Raw genomic sequence first — 17239 nt, 5'->3', positions numbered from 1 at the left:
GTATATAGGAGCAGTATTATAGTAGTTATATTCTTGTATATATAGGCAGTATTATAGTAGTTATATTCTTGTATATAGGGGGCAGTATTATAGTAGTTATAGTCTTGTATATAGGAGCAGTATTATAGTAGTTATATTCTTGTATATAGGGGGCAGTATTATAGTAGTTATATTCTTGTATATAGGGGGCAGTATTATAGTAGTTATATTCTTGTATACAGGGGCTGTATTATAGTAGTTATATTCTTGTATATAGGGGGCAGTATTATAGTAGTTATATTCTTGTATATAGGGGCAGTATTATAGTAGTTATATTCTTGTACATAGGGGCTGTATTATAGTAGTTATATTCTTGTATATAGGGAGCAGTATTATAGTAGTTATATTCTTGTATATAGGGGCAGTATTATAGTAGTTATATTCTTGTACATAGGGGCTGTATTATAGTAGTTATATTCTTGTATATAGGGGCAGTATTATAGTAGTTATATTCTTGTATATAGGGGCAGTATTATAGTAGTTACATTCTTGTATATAGCGGGCAGTATTATAGTAGTTATATTCTTGTATATAGGGGGCAGTATTATAGTAGTTATATTCTTGTATATAGGAGCAGTATTATAGTAGTTATATTCTTGTATATAGGGGCAGTATTATGGTAGTTATATTCTTGTATATAGGGGCAGTATTATGGTAGTTATATTCTTGTATATAGGGAGCAGTATTATAGTAGTTATATTCTTGTATATAGGGGGCAGTATTATAGTAGTTATATTCTTGTATATAGGGGGCATTATTATAGTAGTTATATTCTTGTATATAGGGGGCAGTATTATAGTAGTTTTATTCTTGTATATAGGGGGCAGTATTATAGTAGTTATATTCTTGTACATAGGGGCTGTATTATAGTAGTTATATTCTTGTTAACCAATCCTGACACATTGTATTATTACCTCTGCTTCTCCAGACCCATCATCCACCATCTTCTGCTGCGCGGCTATCTCAGGTTTGGCATGCATCAAGGAGGCATCAAACTTTACTTGTTCTACTTTGGCTGCATTGTAACATAAAAATATAATGAATATAAAGTCCAGGTTTACGGCAGGTAGAATAAAGTTCCCTGTTGTTTTTCGCTGGGATACTGAAAGCCCCAAATTCAGCGCCGGGTCCCTATCACCATCTTCCTTTATGTGGCAACCAGGACTCTTCTACTGAATGTAATAATGCAGGATCTCCAGTAGGGAGCAGATTTTGGCATAGTCGCCCTTGGATCGCTTTATCGATCACTGAGCAGCGGTATTGACATATTTGGTGCTGCGGCTTAGCAAACCGTATAGAATTATTTATTAGGGAGTCTACAAATCTGAATGGGAAATTCTGTGCCCCTGTCAGATTTAGCCCTTTCTTCACCAACACCATCACATGAGTGGACAAGTTACCTGCCCCCTCACGAGATCAGAACACTCCTCTCCTGAAATATTCTGTGCTGCTGGGGGACTTTGCTTCTGCCACTACGTAACTCTCAGTCTGTTCTGTATTCCCCATCTCACATCATGACATTGCGCCTTCCACATTCAGCCCTGCGTGGACAGTTATTTGCCCCCCCACAAGATCAGCACACTCCTCTCCTAAAATGCTCTGTTCTGCTGTGGGCAATTGCACATTCAATTTTTAGTTTGCAATGAACTTACCCACTTTCCCGACGTTGCTTGTCTTTCCGAGCCCGACAGTCTGATCCTTTGTGGTCCATTTTTGGAAAAGCTGCTTAAATACAGCTGATTCGGACCCGTCATTCTGAACCTCAACGTTGGTGGACGGGGGGTAGTTCTTGGCTTTGATAAAATTCTGTTGGAAATTAGAACATGGAAGAAAAACAGTGAATGTGAGTACAGCAGGGACTGGGATATAATATCATATAATATTCTATACAGGGGTGTAGGCGAACATGTTGAATCCTGGGAGTGGATTATTATCTGATGTTAGGACCGTGTTGCTGGTTTCTGCCCCCAGTTTCATCAATATCAGTGACGGCGCTCACCAGAGCTCTCTGCATCGCTTGCTGCCTCTCCTCCTTGGACGCTTTTCTTCCTTTCCATACAAAGATTTTTATTCCGCCCTGATCCAAGATAAAGCAGTCCTGCCAGGAACAAGAAACACAGACATTATCTATCTATCTATCTATCTATCTATCTATCTCATATCTATCCCATATCTATCTATCCCATATCTATCTATCTCATATCTATCTATCTCATATCTATCTATCTCATATCTATCTATCTCATATCTATCTATCTCATATCTATCTATCTATCTATCTATCTATCTATCTATCTATCTATCTATCTATCTATCCCATATCTATCTATCCCATATCTATCTATCTATCCCATATCTATCTATCCCATATCTATCTATCTATCCCATATCTATCTATCCCATATCTATCTATCTATCTATCTATCTATCTATCTATCTATCCCATATCTATCTATCTATCTCATATCTATCTATCTATCTCATATCTATCTATCTCATATCTATCTATCCCATATCTATCTATCTATCCCATATCTATCTATCTATCTATCTCATATCTATCTATCTATCTATCCCATATCTATCTATCTATCCCATATCTATCTATCCCATATCTATCTATCCCATATCTATCTATCTATCCCATATCTATCTATCTATCTCATATCTATCTATTTATCTCATATCTATCTATCTATCTCATATCTATCTATCTATCTATCTCATATCTATCTATCTATCTCATATCTATCTATTTATCTCATATCTATCTATCTATCTATCCCATATCTATCTATCTATCTATCTATTTATCTCATATCTATCTATCTATCTATCTATCTATTTATCTCATATCTATCTATTTATCTATCTATCTATCTATCTATCTCATATCTATCTATCTATCTATTTATCTCATATCTATCTATTTATCTATCTATCTATCTATCTATCTATCTATCTCATATCTATCAATTTATCTATCTATCTATCTATCTATCTACAGAGATCCAAAAAAGTAGGCAGCACACCATAAAATTTAGTGAAAAAGAGGGTACTTTATAATAAAGTACCCTCTTTTTCACTAAATTCTATGGTGTGCTGCCTACTTTTTTGGATCTCTGTTGATATTGAGAGCTTGGTCTGCTCCCTGGGGCCTGCACCCACATCCTTTTACAACCGGTGCTGCTGGATCTTTTTCGTTTTTCTATCTATCTATCTATCTCATATCTATCTATCTATCTATCTATCTATCCCTGATAGAAATGTTTGGGGACAACCGGTCGTAGTAATGAGCGCTCATCCCCATACATAGCTCATTGTGAAAGGAGCAAACGAGCACCAATCAACGAGCTGTCTCGTTGATCGGCGCTCGTTTACATGGCCCATGTCGGACCGTGGACCTTTAGACTATACAGCTTATCAGTCGGTAAAAGACTTACATCCGGGATCATCAGATCTTGGGTCAGTGGTTTAGTGGCCACTTCTTGCACCATCAAGTTGCCATTGTTGTCGGTTACTCTGAGTAAGAAAGTGGATATAATCGACTGTGAATCACTAGAATATTCCGCTTGACATGAGCGGAGACGATTAGCTGTTGGCTTTGACTACAAATTGTCTTGATCTCCTTTCGTTAAATAATATTGGCTTGGAGACTATTGTTATTTAGATATCTGAAGCTAGAGTCCCCCTTTAAGACTGGCATCATATTTACTGACGGGTTTCATAGTGTGGGGGAAAGTGTATGATGCAGCGATCAGACACGAAGTGCTACAATGTAGAAACCAAAATGTAACGGGGAATACAAAGCGCACAAAGATGTAAGACGGATTGTTGGTGGTCGTAGTGTGGTAACTTACTGATACAACTTTAAGGCGCCTGCGGCTGATTTGTCCACCACATCATCTGATATTGGAGCTTTGATCTCTTTTCTCTCACCCAGCACGTACATAAGAATTTCCATCAATTTAGGAGAACCCTCCTCGTTATCACCTTCCACCACATAAACATGGGAACGCCCGCCACGTTCACGGTCACGGATGTCTTTTGCCAAGTTCATACCCTACAAAGAATCAGTACTGAGATACTTATCTACAGCAGGTGTCATATACCAGACAAACTGGGCAGCTATAACATTTAGTAATTTGCCACATTTAAAGGGATTTTCCACTTTTAGTTATTCTCGATGATATATCATGGGGGTGTGTCAGTAGGAAATACGGGTAGAGTTCCCAGATCATGGACCCCATCACACCCCTACCACATGGTAATACAGCACTTTTGAAATCAATGGGGTTTACAAGGTACCCCAGTGTCAGTGACTGTTTCAGTGGGACTCAGGTCTGATGTTATTGTTTGCATGTGTCAATGACGTGTCCCTTTAAGAGATCCATTGTATTTTTTGGATAGTTTTTTGAATATTTTTAGTGTAGCAGCCCACATGGTTAATAAAGTGAAGACTAAATCACAACCAGAGAATTAGCTCCATTGTACTAGGATCTGCATGCCCACTGTACGCCCTCTACATGTCGGCTATGTAGACCATAACTGACTGCTGAAGATTCTCCAAGACACACAGTCATTTCTTATTCCTCCTCATTCAATTTCTCGGATTCCTTACCCTCAGTCTCTCCATCCTGTTGCTCTCTGGCCCGTTCCACTGGATAATCAACTTCCCCAGATCCACTAAGAAGACGTCACCGGTATTAAAGCTGCTCCACTGAAAAGGGACCTAGAAGACGAAAGACACGTGAATGAGTTGAGACGGTTTGTTTCTTACTGCAACATTTTTTGACACCCTATAAACTGGGAGGGAAAGTATGAATAGAAGGGATTCTACACCTAAATTATTTTTTTTTTGTTGAAAAAACTGATTAATAAAGCAGGCTTAGGGTATGTTCACACGGCCTATTTTCAGCCGTTTTTTGGGGCGTAAACGGCCCGAAATACGGCCGAGAAATCAGAAGAACGACGCCTACAAACATCTGCCCATTGATTTCAATGGGAAATACGGCGCTCTGTTCCAACGGGGCGTTATTTTACGCCTCATTTTCAAGTAACGGCGCGTAACAAGACGTGCAGGCCATTTCTTGAGCTGTTTTTGGAGCCGTTTTTCATTGACTCAATATAAAAACAGCTCCAAAAACGGCCGTAAAAAACGCTGCAAAAAACACTAGTTACTTAAAAAACGTCTGAAAATCAGGAGCGGTTTTCCCTTGAAAACAGCTCCGTATTTTCAGCAGTTTTTTGTTAAGCGTGTGAACATACCCTTAGATGGAAAGTGTCATGGATTGACTTCTGCTGAGTTAGTTTTCCCCCTTCTTTTTCGGCTTGTTGGTACAATTTGTCTTTCTCAAGCCCTAAGGGCTTATTCACACGAACGTGGGGAAGCTCGGACATGAAAAACGGCCATTTTCACATCTGAGTTTCACCCGTGTGGGACCCGTTTTCTCAGATCCCGATACACTTGAGTCTATGGAGGGATCCGTGAAAAGGGGAGAAAATAGAACATGTTCTATTTTTCAACGGACCCTTCACATGTTCCGTTGATACAACGGCCGTGTGAACGGCCCCATTGAAATAAATGCGTCCGTGTGACGGTCGTTTTAACGGCCGTCACACGGACGTATTCAACGTTCATGCGAATAAGCCCTAAGGGTAAGGCCACACAGAGTGGCACTGACCTGGCTGCGATGTGGCCAACATCCTTGCCGGCACCATGTTCAGAACAGCTGTGGGTAAAATGGCCCATTTACTGCAAAATTGTGCAGCCATAAAGGGTGTATTCATTCATGGGCGCTCGATTTTGCAGGTAAAGGGCTGCTTTACCCGCCATTTGACAGCCGCATTGAACATGGTGCCGGTGTGGTTGTTGGCCACATTGCGGCCGGGTCAGTGCCGTTCTGTGTGGCCTTACCCTTACCGCAACTTAAAGGGTACGTCCACCTTTTTGTATCGCTCCAATGCATCTAAAATAAAAAATGAAGCAACTTCACAAGTAGTCCTGATTAAAAAAATCTCCTACCATTTTGTGTATAAAGCTCATATGCAGACCTATGTGTCTCCATGGTTACAGACTACAAAACCAGTGTAGTCTGATCCTGCAGTCATACTGCCTTCTGTCTGAACCCTCTAGTCCTGATACTACATGAAGAAGGAATTCTGTAGGGAAACTAAAAGAGGTGACAGATGGTAGAAAGTAACTCATGGCTGCCGAATCAGACTACACAGGGTTTGTTTGTAGTCTGTAACCATGGAGACACATGGGTCAGCAGAGAAACTGTATACACAAAACGGTAGGATTTTTAAAACAGGACTATTTGCAAAGTTGCTTTTTCATTTTCTTTTGGAGGCAATGGAACAATAAAGTTGCTTTAAAGAATATTTAGCTCTGCTCTATTGTATTACATTATAGTGTAATATTATGTTATATTTTGCATTATATTATTATATATAGTTGTATATCTAGATTATATCCACAAGCCAGATTTTTAATGGGAAACAATCACTCACCTCTCCCGCCAAAACATTCTTTTTCCCCTTGACATGTAGCAGACGTTTTACATTGTACGTATTCGTCTCCACCTGTTTCATTCCTGAGGCTACTCCGCCATTCTTATAACTGAGATAAAAAGGAGCATTATAGTATTATAATATAGATTTACCCCTACAATTTTAATCTTAGCTATAGCTTTAATATTTAAAGGCACAGTTCACCCTATTATGATCCTCCTACTAATGTGCGTCCATCTTGGCTGTCAGCGCCCAATTGAATATTGACACGGCAGACGCCAGGTTGATAATACTCACACTATGCCTTGTTTGAAATAACCCTTGAATGTGTCACTCTCGTATCCCTGGACCTCCCGGTGCTGGACAGCCGCTCCCCCAAGGTGGTCATCTATCTGTATGGTGTAAATGGCAGCCGCTCCCTGCTCATCCGGAGAGGAATTGTTCCCGACCCAGAAGTGGATGTCATATGAGAATTTATTGCTGGTCTTATGAGTCTGTCAGGGAGAAATACAGATAAGTTCTGATAAAAGTTACAGGAAGACTTTTTTTTGGGGGCGGGGGGTCATTTATATAAAATGGCGCAGGAGTCATTCGGAGAAGAGACCGCGCAGAAATAAAACGTGTGTAGAACAAAAACTGTTAAATGTTTAACAAAAGTTCTTTAACTTTCTAATATTATTTGTATTTAAATTCCTCACCATTTCTAAGATCTCTGCTTGCGGTCAGTGAATGGGAGCATTCATTGCTTACACTCAGAGACTAGAAACCCATCTTTATCATGTCCTGTTTACACAGCTGCAGGGCTTGTTAGGAAGGTGGATTTACACGCGGCAGATTTTGTTGCAGAAATTTCTTACGGCTGAAAAATCAGAATGAAACTCGCAGAATCGATGCACCTGCTGCTGAAACATCCACATTCAGATGAATTTCTGCAACAAAACCCGCCAACCAAAGAGTGAGCTCGGATACACGGTAACGAGCTTTGCACCTGTGTGAGCAGCAAACAATAGAGGTTTCCAATCACTGATAGCAAGCAGAGATAAAAATGGCAAGAAATTTAAACATGGTCTGTTAAAAAGTTGCAGAACTTCATTATACAATGATTCATTTACAGAACACATTTGGCGAAATCGCACTCACCATGAGGAGGATATAACAATCGCCATCAAAAAAATTTCCGGAGGCTTTATCTGGAACAGGAACCATTTCCATACTCTAAGAGAAAGATCCAGAATAAGAATTAAAGGGAATGTGTCGCGAATTAAACCTTTTTTTAAAATTAAATAATAATTTGACATGTTTTCCTATGTTGGCCACAAGAGGGAGCACTTCCCAGAATTACAGGAAGGTGAATAAGGCAAAGCAACCTGACTCACAGCTGCCGTAAATGTGGGAGGGAATCTCACCCCCCCCCCCCCTCCTACAAGCCAGGAAAAGGTGTCTTCAAATTGCTAAGCAGTGTCCGGCTGCCATTTTGGGTGTGATTCTGCAGCTGGCAGAAGCTATAGGACACACCAAAAGGCTAAGGGTATGTTCACACGCTTACTAAACAAAGGGAAAACAGCTAGATCTATAGGTAGCACTGGCAGAGCGCCATCTCGTCAACGTCACTATAGTAAATGCAGTAAAGGCGACCGTATCATGAACATCTAGATGATGGGTGAGCGGCTCAGGGCCATGTGTCTCCCTGCTACACTGCATACACAATAAAATCGCCTGCTCCAATGTGACGGAGGAAAACCATTAGGCCGGGTTACTACGTAGCGTAAACGGAATTCTGCAGCATGTTCAAAAGCAGAAATGTGGATGAGATTTAGAAAATCTCCTGCCCGCGCTGCGGAAACAAACTCAGCGAAAACATTAATAAATAGCCAAGTGTTGCAACCTTTGCGGTTCCGCTGCAAAAATCGCAACTCAGAAAAAAAACTTATACTTACCACCCGGGCGTTGTTGTCATAGGGACGCTATCTTCTGTTCTGCTTTCAGGCCGGACTCCTGGGATGACGTTTCATTCCATATGACTGCTGCAGCCAATCACATGTTGCAGCGGTCACATGGGCTGCAGCGTCATCCCGAGAGGCCGGACTGCACGTCAACGGAGGGACGCGTCGCCTTGACTACAACTGGGGTAAGTATGAATGTTTTGGTTTTTTTCTAGTGTTGCTTTCCGCAGCGTAAATTCTGCCTGAAAAACTGCACCACAATGTGGAGTTTCTCGGATGGAATGTGCTGCGTAGTTTTATGCAACGTATCCGACCCGTGAGAACCCGTCCTAAGGCCCCTTGCACATTGCCGTAATTTTGATCCGCAATTACGTACCATAATTGTGGATCAAAGTACGGACCCATTAATTTCTATTGGCCACGGACACCTTCCCGTATATTTTATTTTACGGACCGTGCTCCAATAATTTATAATGGGAGCACAGCCTCTGATTTTCAGCCGTTTTTGAAGCTGAAAACTTTTTTTCAGCTGTTTTTCCATTGACACAATGAAAAACAGTTCCAAAAACGACTCAAGAAGCGACATGCTCCTACTTTTTATGGGGTGTTCTTTTACATTTCGTTTTTTAAAACGGCGGCCCCGTCTGAGCAAAACGCAGTTTTTCCCCATAGAATTCAATGGACAGATGTTTGTAGGCGTTCAGCTACCGGTTTTTCAGGCGTATTTCGAGGCGTTTACATCCCCCAAAATACGCCTGAAAACGCAGCGTGTGAACACGCCCTTAATGTCTCTCTTCTTCCTTAATAACAATGTTAATAACAGTGATTACCTCTATCCTCCATGTTTGCAGTCCTGGGGTCGTTTTATTCAGGGACTTTGTTACTTTTTCTGTGAGTTCCGGCATTTTTAAAGATTAAACGATCACAAGTCACCTGGAAACCTGAAATAAAGACACACGTTTAGGAGGAGACCCGGCATCAGTGAGACGTGTGCTATGTTACAATGATAGATACAGATCACGGTCTGGGGTATGGACTGTCTGTAGTGGGACATTAACCCTTCCCTTTCTAAAGAAGACACGGGGGATCCTTTTAAATTTTTATTGAAATTGTGCCTACAATTCTGATTGGCTGAGACGAGTACCTCTCATCATCATCATCATCATCATCATCATCCGTTCTTCATTTTATACCCAAAGTCAGATATTCAGCATCATTGATGACCCAATATAGCACGGACGGTGTCCCCTTTGAAGGGATTGTCTAGATTAGAAAACCCATAAGGTCCTCTGTTCAGGATCCTCATCTCTCGGGCAGAGTGGAGAGCGGTTACATAGAGCGTCTCTCTCGCTCTGGAGGACCCGACCTGTATTACACAGACAACACAGTGATATGAATGGACATTGTGTAATACTTCATTTCTCCTGTGGGGGCGCTGCAGGGAAACTGAACACTTACTGCCAGGTTTCTCCACAGATTAAACCTGATCGCTGGGGATCCCAGCAGGAGGAAACTTTGTGATCAGCTTATTGTCGGGGGACTCTTCTAACAAGTAGGGATTGTCCTCGGCAGAGAACCCCTTTATTTAATGAACAATGAAATATTATGCAACTTTGAGTTTCATCTCGGCAACATTTACAAGATCTCTGCTTGCGGTCAATGAATGAAAACATTCTTGTTCACATGAAGAGGCTGGAACCCCATTCCGACCTAGCCCTACATTCACAAAGCTGAGGATTTAAAATTTTAGTCTTCCCCTTTTGAATCTTCTGCACAACCCCTCATAAGCTCTCGCGGTCAAGTCTCTCTTCTCCTAATTTATCCGGTTTCCGCATAACGCAAGCTTTGATACCAGCGACACTAGTCGTCACCCAGTATTAACGACGAAACAATTGAAGTCCTTGACAAATCAAGGACTGACTTATATGCATGAATTTGGACGGTAAGATGGGGTAACTCGCATTTTCACCGTTTTCTTTCAGTGACCTCTGCGTGATCTGACAAGGTGATCGTTGAGATTGACATTAGTCATATAAATACCCAGAAGCTGTCAGGTGCGGCTGCCAAGAAATGAGCTGGAATCAATGCAAGTATAATTATCCTGTGATTTCTCATGTACTTAGATGTGATAAGGAGGACAGGATGGGCCGCAGCTTCTGGGGAAATCTAGAAAGGGGTTATAAATCCCTCTTGAGTTTGTAGGTCAACCCAAAGACGGGGGTCGTCAGAATGAAAAGGCTGGAAATGGCTTTTGATGGACACAATGAATATGTCAATTCAATGAAAGCAAGCAGAGATCTTGAAATGGTAAGGAACTGAAACACAAACTCTATTAGAAAGTTGCAGATCTTTTTATTACGCGACGATTAAGCTTCATTTTTGCAATTCTGTCGCGGTCTTGCTCCTTAGTCAGTTTCTGTCTGAGGCTAAAGAGCAACTGCCGGTAAAGTTTTCCTTTAAGAGTAAGAAATAGTTATGATTAGTGTATTTATTGTGGAGTTAAAGGAGATGTCCACCTAGTAATGCACGGTGGCGCAGAGACCTCCAGAGAGGGAGCGGCTCTTCTCTCTAGAAAGGGGTGCGGATCAGGGGTCCCAATCTGTGATGTCTACACCTTTAAATAGTGTAATAAATAGGTGCATTGAGTAAAATTAACTCTGTACGTTACTCATGTGAACGAGGTTCTATGATTCCTGATCAGCCTCCCATTTGTGGCTCTCCAGCTGTTGCAAAACTACAACTTCTAGCATGCCCGGACAGCCTCCAGCTGCTGGGAGTTGTAGTGTCACAGCTGGAGAACCACAGGTTGGAGATCACTGCTCTAATGCTATGGGTGACCAGGCCATGTATGAGACGTCCGGGATATGGGGGAGCTCATTATTTTTAGGGCACTCTTCTTCACACCTGAGCCGGAATATATGACAACTGTTTCCTATAGAAGTGATTCAACCCCCGGACTCTCAATTGTTATTTGTCACCATGGCAGCGGCGTTTACGCCCATTAAATACACAAAGCTGTGATACATTTACAGCCACGGGATACAATATTATGATGTCAATGAGACTATTTATAGACCGGAACTGTATATATAGTATAGCCGTAACCTGCACTTTGAGGTGTATCATGAAACGTGTGAGTCCTGGGGAAAGAGACAAACCTGGGACCTGAACCTGACAGGTGACATCATGTGCTCTGCGGTAAATGATGACATCACAGTGTATAGGATTTATATACAATATAACATTTCAGTACTAATAGGTATAATCTCTATATAACACAACTATATCACTGTACAATCAGCATCATGACCACATACAGGTATAACATAAAACCACTGACTAGTGAAATGAATAACACCGATGACCTGGTTACAATGGCGCCTGAAGAGGAGGGGGATACATTAGGCGGCGAGTGACCAGTCAGTTCTTGAAGTTGATGTTGGAATCAGAAAAATGGAGAAGTTTAAAGATCTGAGCGACAAATAGTGATGTGTAGACGACCGGGTCAGAGAATCTCCAGAACGGCCGGTCTTGTGGGGTGTCCCCGGTATGTGGTGGTTATTACCAACCAAAAGTGCTCCAAGGAAGGACGACCGGTGACTGACGACAGGGTAATGGGCGCCCAAGGCTCATTGATGTGTGGTGTGCATGGGGCCTAATGGCAGTGCCCTCTGGCAGCAAGATAATGCCCCCGCCACACTGCAGGATAATGCCCCGGCCACGCTGCAGGATAATGCCCCGGCCACTCTGCAGGATAACGCCCCCGCCACCCTGCAGGATAACGCCCCCGCCACCCTGCAGGATAACGCCCTCGCCACGCTGCAGGATAACGCCCCCGCCACGCTGCAGGATAACGCCCCCCGCCACTCTGCAGGATAACGCCCCCGCCGCCCTGCAGGATAACGCCCCCGCCACCCTGCAGGATAACGCCCCCGCCACGCTTCAGGATAACGCCCTCGCCACGCTGCAGGATAACGCCCCCGCCACGCTGCAGGATAACGCCCCCGCCACGCTGCAGGATAACGCCCCCGCCACCCTGCAGGATAACGCCCCCGCCACACTGCAGGATAATGCCCCCGCCACACTGCAGGATAATGCCCCCGCCACACTGCAGGATAATGCCCCCGCCACACTGCAGGATAATGCCCCCGCCACAATGCAGGATAACGCCCCCGCCACGCTGCAGGATAACGCTCCCGCCACGCTGCAGGATAACGCCCCCCGCCACAATGCAGGATAACGCCCCCGCCACGCTGCAGGATAACGCCCCCGCCACCCTGCAGGATAACGCCCCCGCCACACTGCAGGATAACGCCCCCGCCACACTGCAGGATAATGCCCCCGCCACACTGCAGGATAATGCTCCCGCCACACTGCAGGATAATGCCCCCGCCACACTGCAGGATAACGCCCCCGCCACACTGCAGGATAACGCCCCCGCCACGCTGCAGGATAACGCCCCCGCCACACTGCAGGATAATGCCCCCGCCACACTGCAGGATAATGCCCCCGCCACACTGCAGACATTATACAGGAATGATTAGGAACATGACAAAGACTTCAAGGTGATGACTTGTCTCCAAATTCCCCAGATCTCAATCTGATCGATCATCTGTGGGATCTGCTGGAAAAACAAGTCCGATCCCTGGAGGCCGCACCTCACACCTTACAGGACTTATAGGATCTGCTGCCAAAGTCTTATACCAGGGACCACAGGGACCTTCAGAGATCAGCGGAGTCCAGGCCTCGATGGTCAGAGCTGTTATCGTGGCGCGAGGGGAACTACAGAATATTAGGCCGGTGGTGTTATGTTATGGCTGATCGGCGTAGAGCTGCTGTTCTCTTATGTAGCATTGGGGGTCTATGGGTCCTCAGGAATAGGGGCTCAACTACAGCTGCTCCATCTGTGCCCCCTATAGCTCAACCTCTGAGCACTGAACCGACTTAAAGAAGAATGCAGTCTATTAATTCTGTGTATCTAAACCTATTATGTGTGATAGTCTAGGTTGAGCCAGTGTATCTAAGCCTCTCATCTGTGGTACAGTTTCTGAATTTTCCACCGTATTGATTGAATTATTTTGTAAGACACATAATATTCTCTTGCACTTGCTTTACTGCATGTAGTAAATATGAGCTCACTCGTCAATTAATGTGTAATAATTGAGGCGATACTTTGACCCTGGTAATAATGCTTCGGGGCAGGGCGGGAGAGGAATTTGCCCCTGTGGGAGCGGCAATAAGTATGTGTCCCGGGTTCTGTACCTGTATGAAGACATGTTCTGCCTTTAGACAATGGATCCAAGACTGGACCTGAAAACAAAATGTTCTGTGGCACCGTGTAAAGCGCGTTTATCTGAGTCGTCCTGCGTGACGTCTCTTATTATTCTATTTAGCCATTTCTGCTTCACCTGCATGGGCAACAGGCGCTGGGTGACAACCTCTACCTGCATCCATTACAGGGCTATAAGAGTTGTCACAAAGCTTTCCGCAGATCCTGAATGGCATAAAAATCTTTCATGAGTGCAATTTATATGCATTTACATGCCATTCAGGATCCGTGGAAAGCTGTGTTGCGACCATTATGGGCACTGTAATTCCTACCATTAGAGGTCGTCACCCTTGGAAATCCTAAATATGCTGGAATATAGTCCTGAAGAGAGAGAGGATTCCAAAGTCCAGGCAAAAATTGTCATTTAAAGGGGTTGTCCAGTTTAGAAAACCCATTTTCAAATACCTATTAGGGAAATCTGAGTTAATAGAGGAGAACTCCACCAATTAGTGGCAGTGGCGAGTACCTAAAAAGGAGCCCTGGAGGACCCATGTCCATGCCATACATAACCAGCGCATTGATTTCAATAAAGACGGTGTAATGCTTCATTTCTCCTGTGTTGGCGCTGCAGGAGAATTGAACACTCCAATCCAGGTTCCCCCATAGATTACAGCTGATCACTGGGGGCTTCAGCAGCTGGACCCCCTTGATGGAGGGAACCCTTTTAACAAAAAGCGGATATCCCCTTTAAATCTTATTCTGGTCACTGCTACATCCATATTTAAAGTTGTTAAAAATTCACACTACTCTAAAGACTTATCCATTGTTTCCTTTCCAAGGAGCAACCTCTATCGGCGAACCGCATATATACACATTATTTTAGCCATGTTTTTCAAAACGGAGAACCCCTTTAAGGTCAAAATTTAAAAGGAAACTCCAGTGTAATCCAGAGTTCCCCCATTCACGCATCTACCAGCACCAAACTTGCCAGGCAGCTTCTAAATAACTTGGAGTGACTGTCCCGACCCAACCACCAGAGGTGACCACCTGGACCTTTATTCTCTTGTGGAAACCATTATACTCTTCTATAATATGGAACCCCTGGTGGCCTGTATTACTGATGTGCTGCCAGTCCCCAAAGCTGGAGCTTGTAGTATTTGTTGTAATAGTGAATGAAATTGCACCCCTCCGATCATTAATGATCATACTCTACGTTCTTCTAAGAAAGCAAGTACCTGACTAGTTGGGCACATAGCAGAGGGGCAGTGCCTTCTGCTACTACTGTGGGGCACGCTCAGGTTGTCTTCACCATGTTGCACAGGGCTCCATCTCTCTACAGGTCCCCCAATATTAGCAAACACGGGAAGGTGCAACTGGCCAATACCTACGTCCTTTAGGTTCAGGTTGAGGGGATATCTATGGCGCAGTATTGCTTACAAATGCTCAATATAAAATTCTATAGTAGGGCCCCTCAGGCATTATGTCATCGGCAGTGGGGACGGAAACCTCTGCGTTCCCTATAGCTGTACCCCTGTCCTGAGAGGTCTGTTAGTGGCTGGAGGCAATCCAATCAGAAATACGTCCAATCCTATGAAAACTTCATTGACCAGACGCCAAGAATCATAAAAAGTAGTAAAGGAGTTGTCGGGTTTAAATAATGTCCTATTAGGGCACATGGATGTATTAGAGGGGTGCGCCCTACTCGTATTATCCTTTACTAGGCAATAAGCAACTCTACCTCTGGAGGACCCGGCCTGCCCATGAATTACGTGGACATCCCATTGATTTAGCACCGCCCCTGAGGGGACCTGCATTGACCCCTTTCAAAATTGTGAGCTGTGGATTAGTTTAAGGGGACTGTATATAGGGGGTCTGTGCTGGAGTCTTGTCTGGGGTCTGTATTAATTTAGGGAGTCAGGTCTGGGGTCATTATTAGTTTAGGGAGTCAGGTCTGGGGTCTGTACTTAGGATCTGGTTCGAGGTCTGTATTTAGTGCATCTGGTCTAAGGTCTGTATTTGTTTAGGGTGCTTTTTCTGGGGTCTGTATTTGTTTAGGGGGGTCTGGTCTGGGGACTGCAATAGTTTAGAAGGTCTGGGGTCTGTATGTACTCTAGGGTCTGGTCTGGGATCCGAATTTATTAGTCCGAGTTAAAGTTGTTGTCCGGACACGGACCAGTTTTTCATATTCATGACCTATCCACAGGATAAGTCATCAGTACTTGATCAGTGGGGGTCCGACACCCGGACCGATCAGCTACTCCAGCCGCCTCCGGGCACCGGATATCTATGCCGGAAGCAGATGGATCCGGTCACAGTATAGCGGCTATGCTGCAACATTGCAACTCTGCTCCTATTCAAGTGAATAGTAGCAGAGTTGCAGTTCTGCAGTGCGACTACTATGTGTATGGAGCCATCTTCTTCCGGCACTCCAGGCACTGAAGACTGTACAACATCCGTTGCCCGGAGGCAGCCGAAACAGCTGATCGGCGTCGGACCCCAACTGATCATATACTGATGATCTATCCTGTAGATAGGTCATCAATATAAAAAAAACGGTCCTTGCGCAAACAACCCCTTTAATGTATGGGCCTAGGGTCTGAATTTGCTTAGGGGTCTGGTCTGGTCTGAGGTTTGGAAAAAATTTAGGGGGTTTGGTGTCTGGATTTTTGTGTTTCTATAGAGGCTGGAAACAGCTGCAGAAGCGAGGGGCAAGGATGTCTCATCAAGAAACTCTGCAGTCATCAGGAGAAGTCACCAAAATGGCCTGTCAGATGAAGAAGAAAAGAAAAGAACGACTCCCATCAGAGAAGACGTCACCTGTAAGTCACTGCATTTATAGAGGAGCAGTACCATCTCCTGACATGTCTGTTATAGGAAATCCTTGTATTTCACATAAAGTCTTTGTGTATCCCAAAACTAACAGACAACTGGGTGTTACCATTCCCATTATCAAGAGGATGTGTGATACCATCAGCGATGGTTGGAGACTGTCAGTATGTAGGGACACAGCCTTTTGACAAGGGGAACCGTAACACCCATTTGTCAACGCTCACACAGAAAGGTAGTGTTCACTAAAGACAAGGCAGAGCGGCGGTGGGGAAGGGGGGCCCAAGTTGGGGAACAGCCCAGGGCCTATGGTCTACTTAATCCGCCACTGCTGACACCATATAAACAATCTACAGATCTCACAAATAACAGAAGGGAATCCAAAGTATAATATATCATAGATTCAGAATAACATACAATACAAAACTAATAAAATCTCCATTCTGTCACTGAAACATTTGATGAATAGAGCGGCAGACGGCAGCATCCTAGATATCAGATTTCTACAAACTTTTCCAAACCCGTCATTCACCATCACTGTTAACTGTATGATATTAGAATTGTTTGTTTCTGCCGAAAATGAGATTACTTATTCTGAGCTTTTCTGCAGAAGTTAAAACATCGGTTTACATCTGAGCTCCATATTACA

General features: G+C 43.6%; 1 protein-coding gene across 2 annotated transcripts in view; it reads right to left on the bottom strand.

The window, feature by feature from the left end:
• The window catches only part of VIL1 (villin 1), a 43102-nt gene that overhangs the window by 12164 nt on the left and 13699 nt on the right, over nucleotides 1–17239 (bottom strand). For both annotated transcript variants that reach the window (XM_075829102.1, XM_075829103.1), the window contains exons 2-11: nucleotides 9326–9436; nucleotides 7693–7767; nucleotides 6850–7046; nucleotides 6553–6661; nucleotides 4661–4771; nucleotides 3900–4102; nucleotides 3483–3561; nucleotides 2039–2137; nucleotides 1692–1845; nucleotides 954–1054 (exon numbers count right to left, since the gene is read on the bottom strand). In XM_075829102.1, the coding sequence (XP_075685217.1) occupies nucleotides 954–1054; nucleotides 1692–1845; nucleotides 2039–2137; nucleotides 3483–3561; nucleotides 3900–4102; nucleotides 4661–4771; nucleotides 6553–6661; nucleotides 6850–7046; nucleotides 7693–7767; nucleotides 9326–9400 (1203 nt within the window). In that variant the 5' untranslated portion in view covers nucleotides 9401–9436. The remainder of the gene's footprint in view (nucleotides 1–953; nucleotides 1055–1691; nucleotides 1846–2038; nucleotides 2138–3482; nucleotides 3562–3899; nucleotides 4103–4660; nucleotides 4772–6552; nucleotides 6662–6849; nucleotides 7047–7692; nucleotides 7768–9325; nucleotides 9437–17239) is intronic.

Source organism: Rhinoderma darwinii, chromosome 6, assembly GCF_050947455.1.
Source record: "Rhinoderma darwinii isolate aRhiDar2 chromosome 6, aRhiDar2.hap1, whole genome shotgun sequence".
NCBI lineage: Eukaryota > Metazoa > Chordata > Amphibia > Anura > Rhinodermatidae > Rhinoderma > Rhinoderma darwinii.
This window is presented reverse-complemented; position numbering and strand designations above follow the sequence as displayed.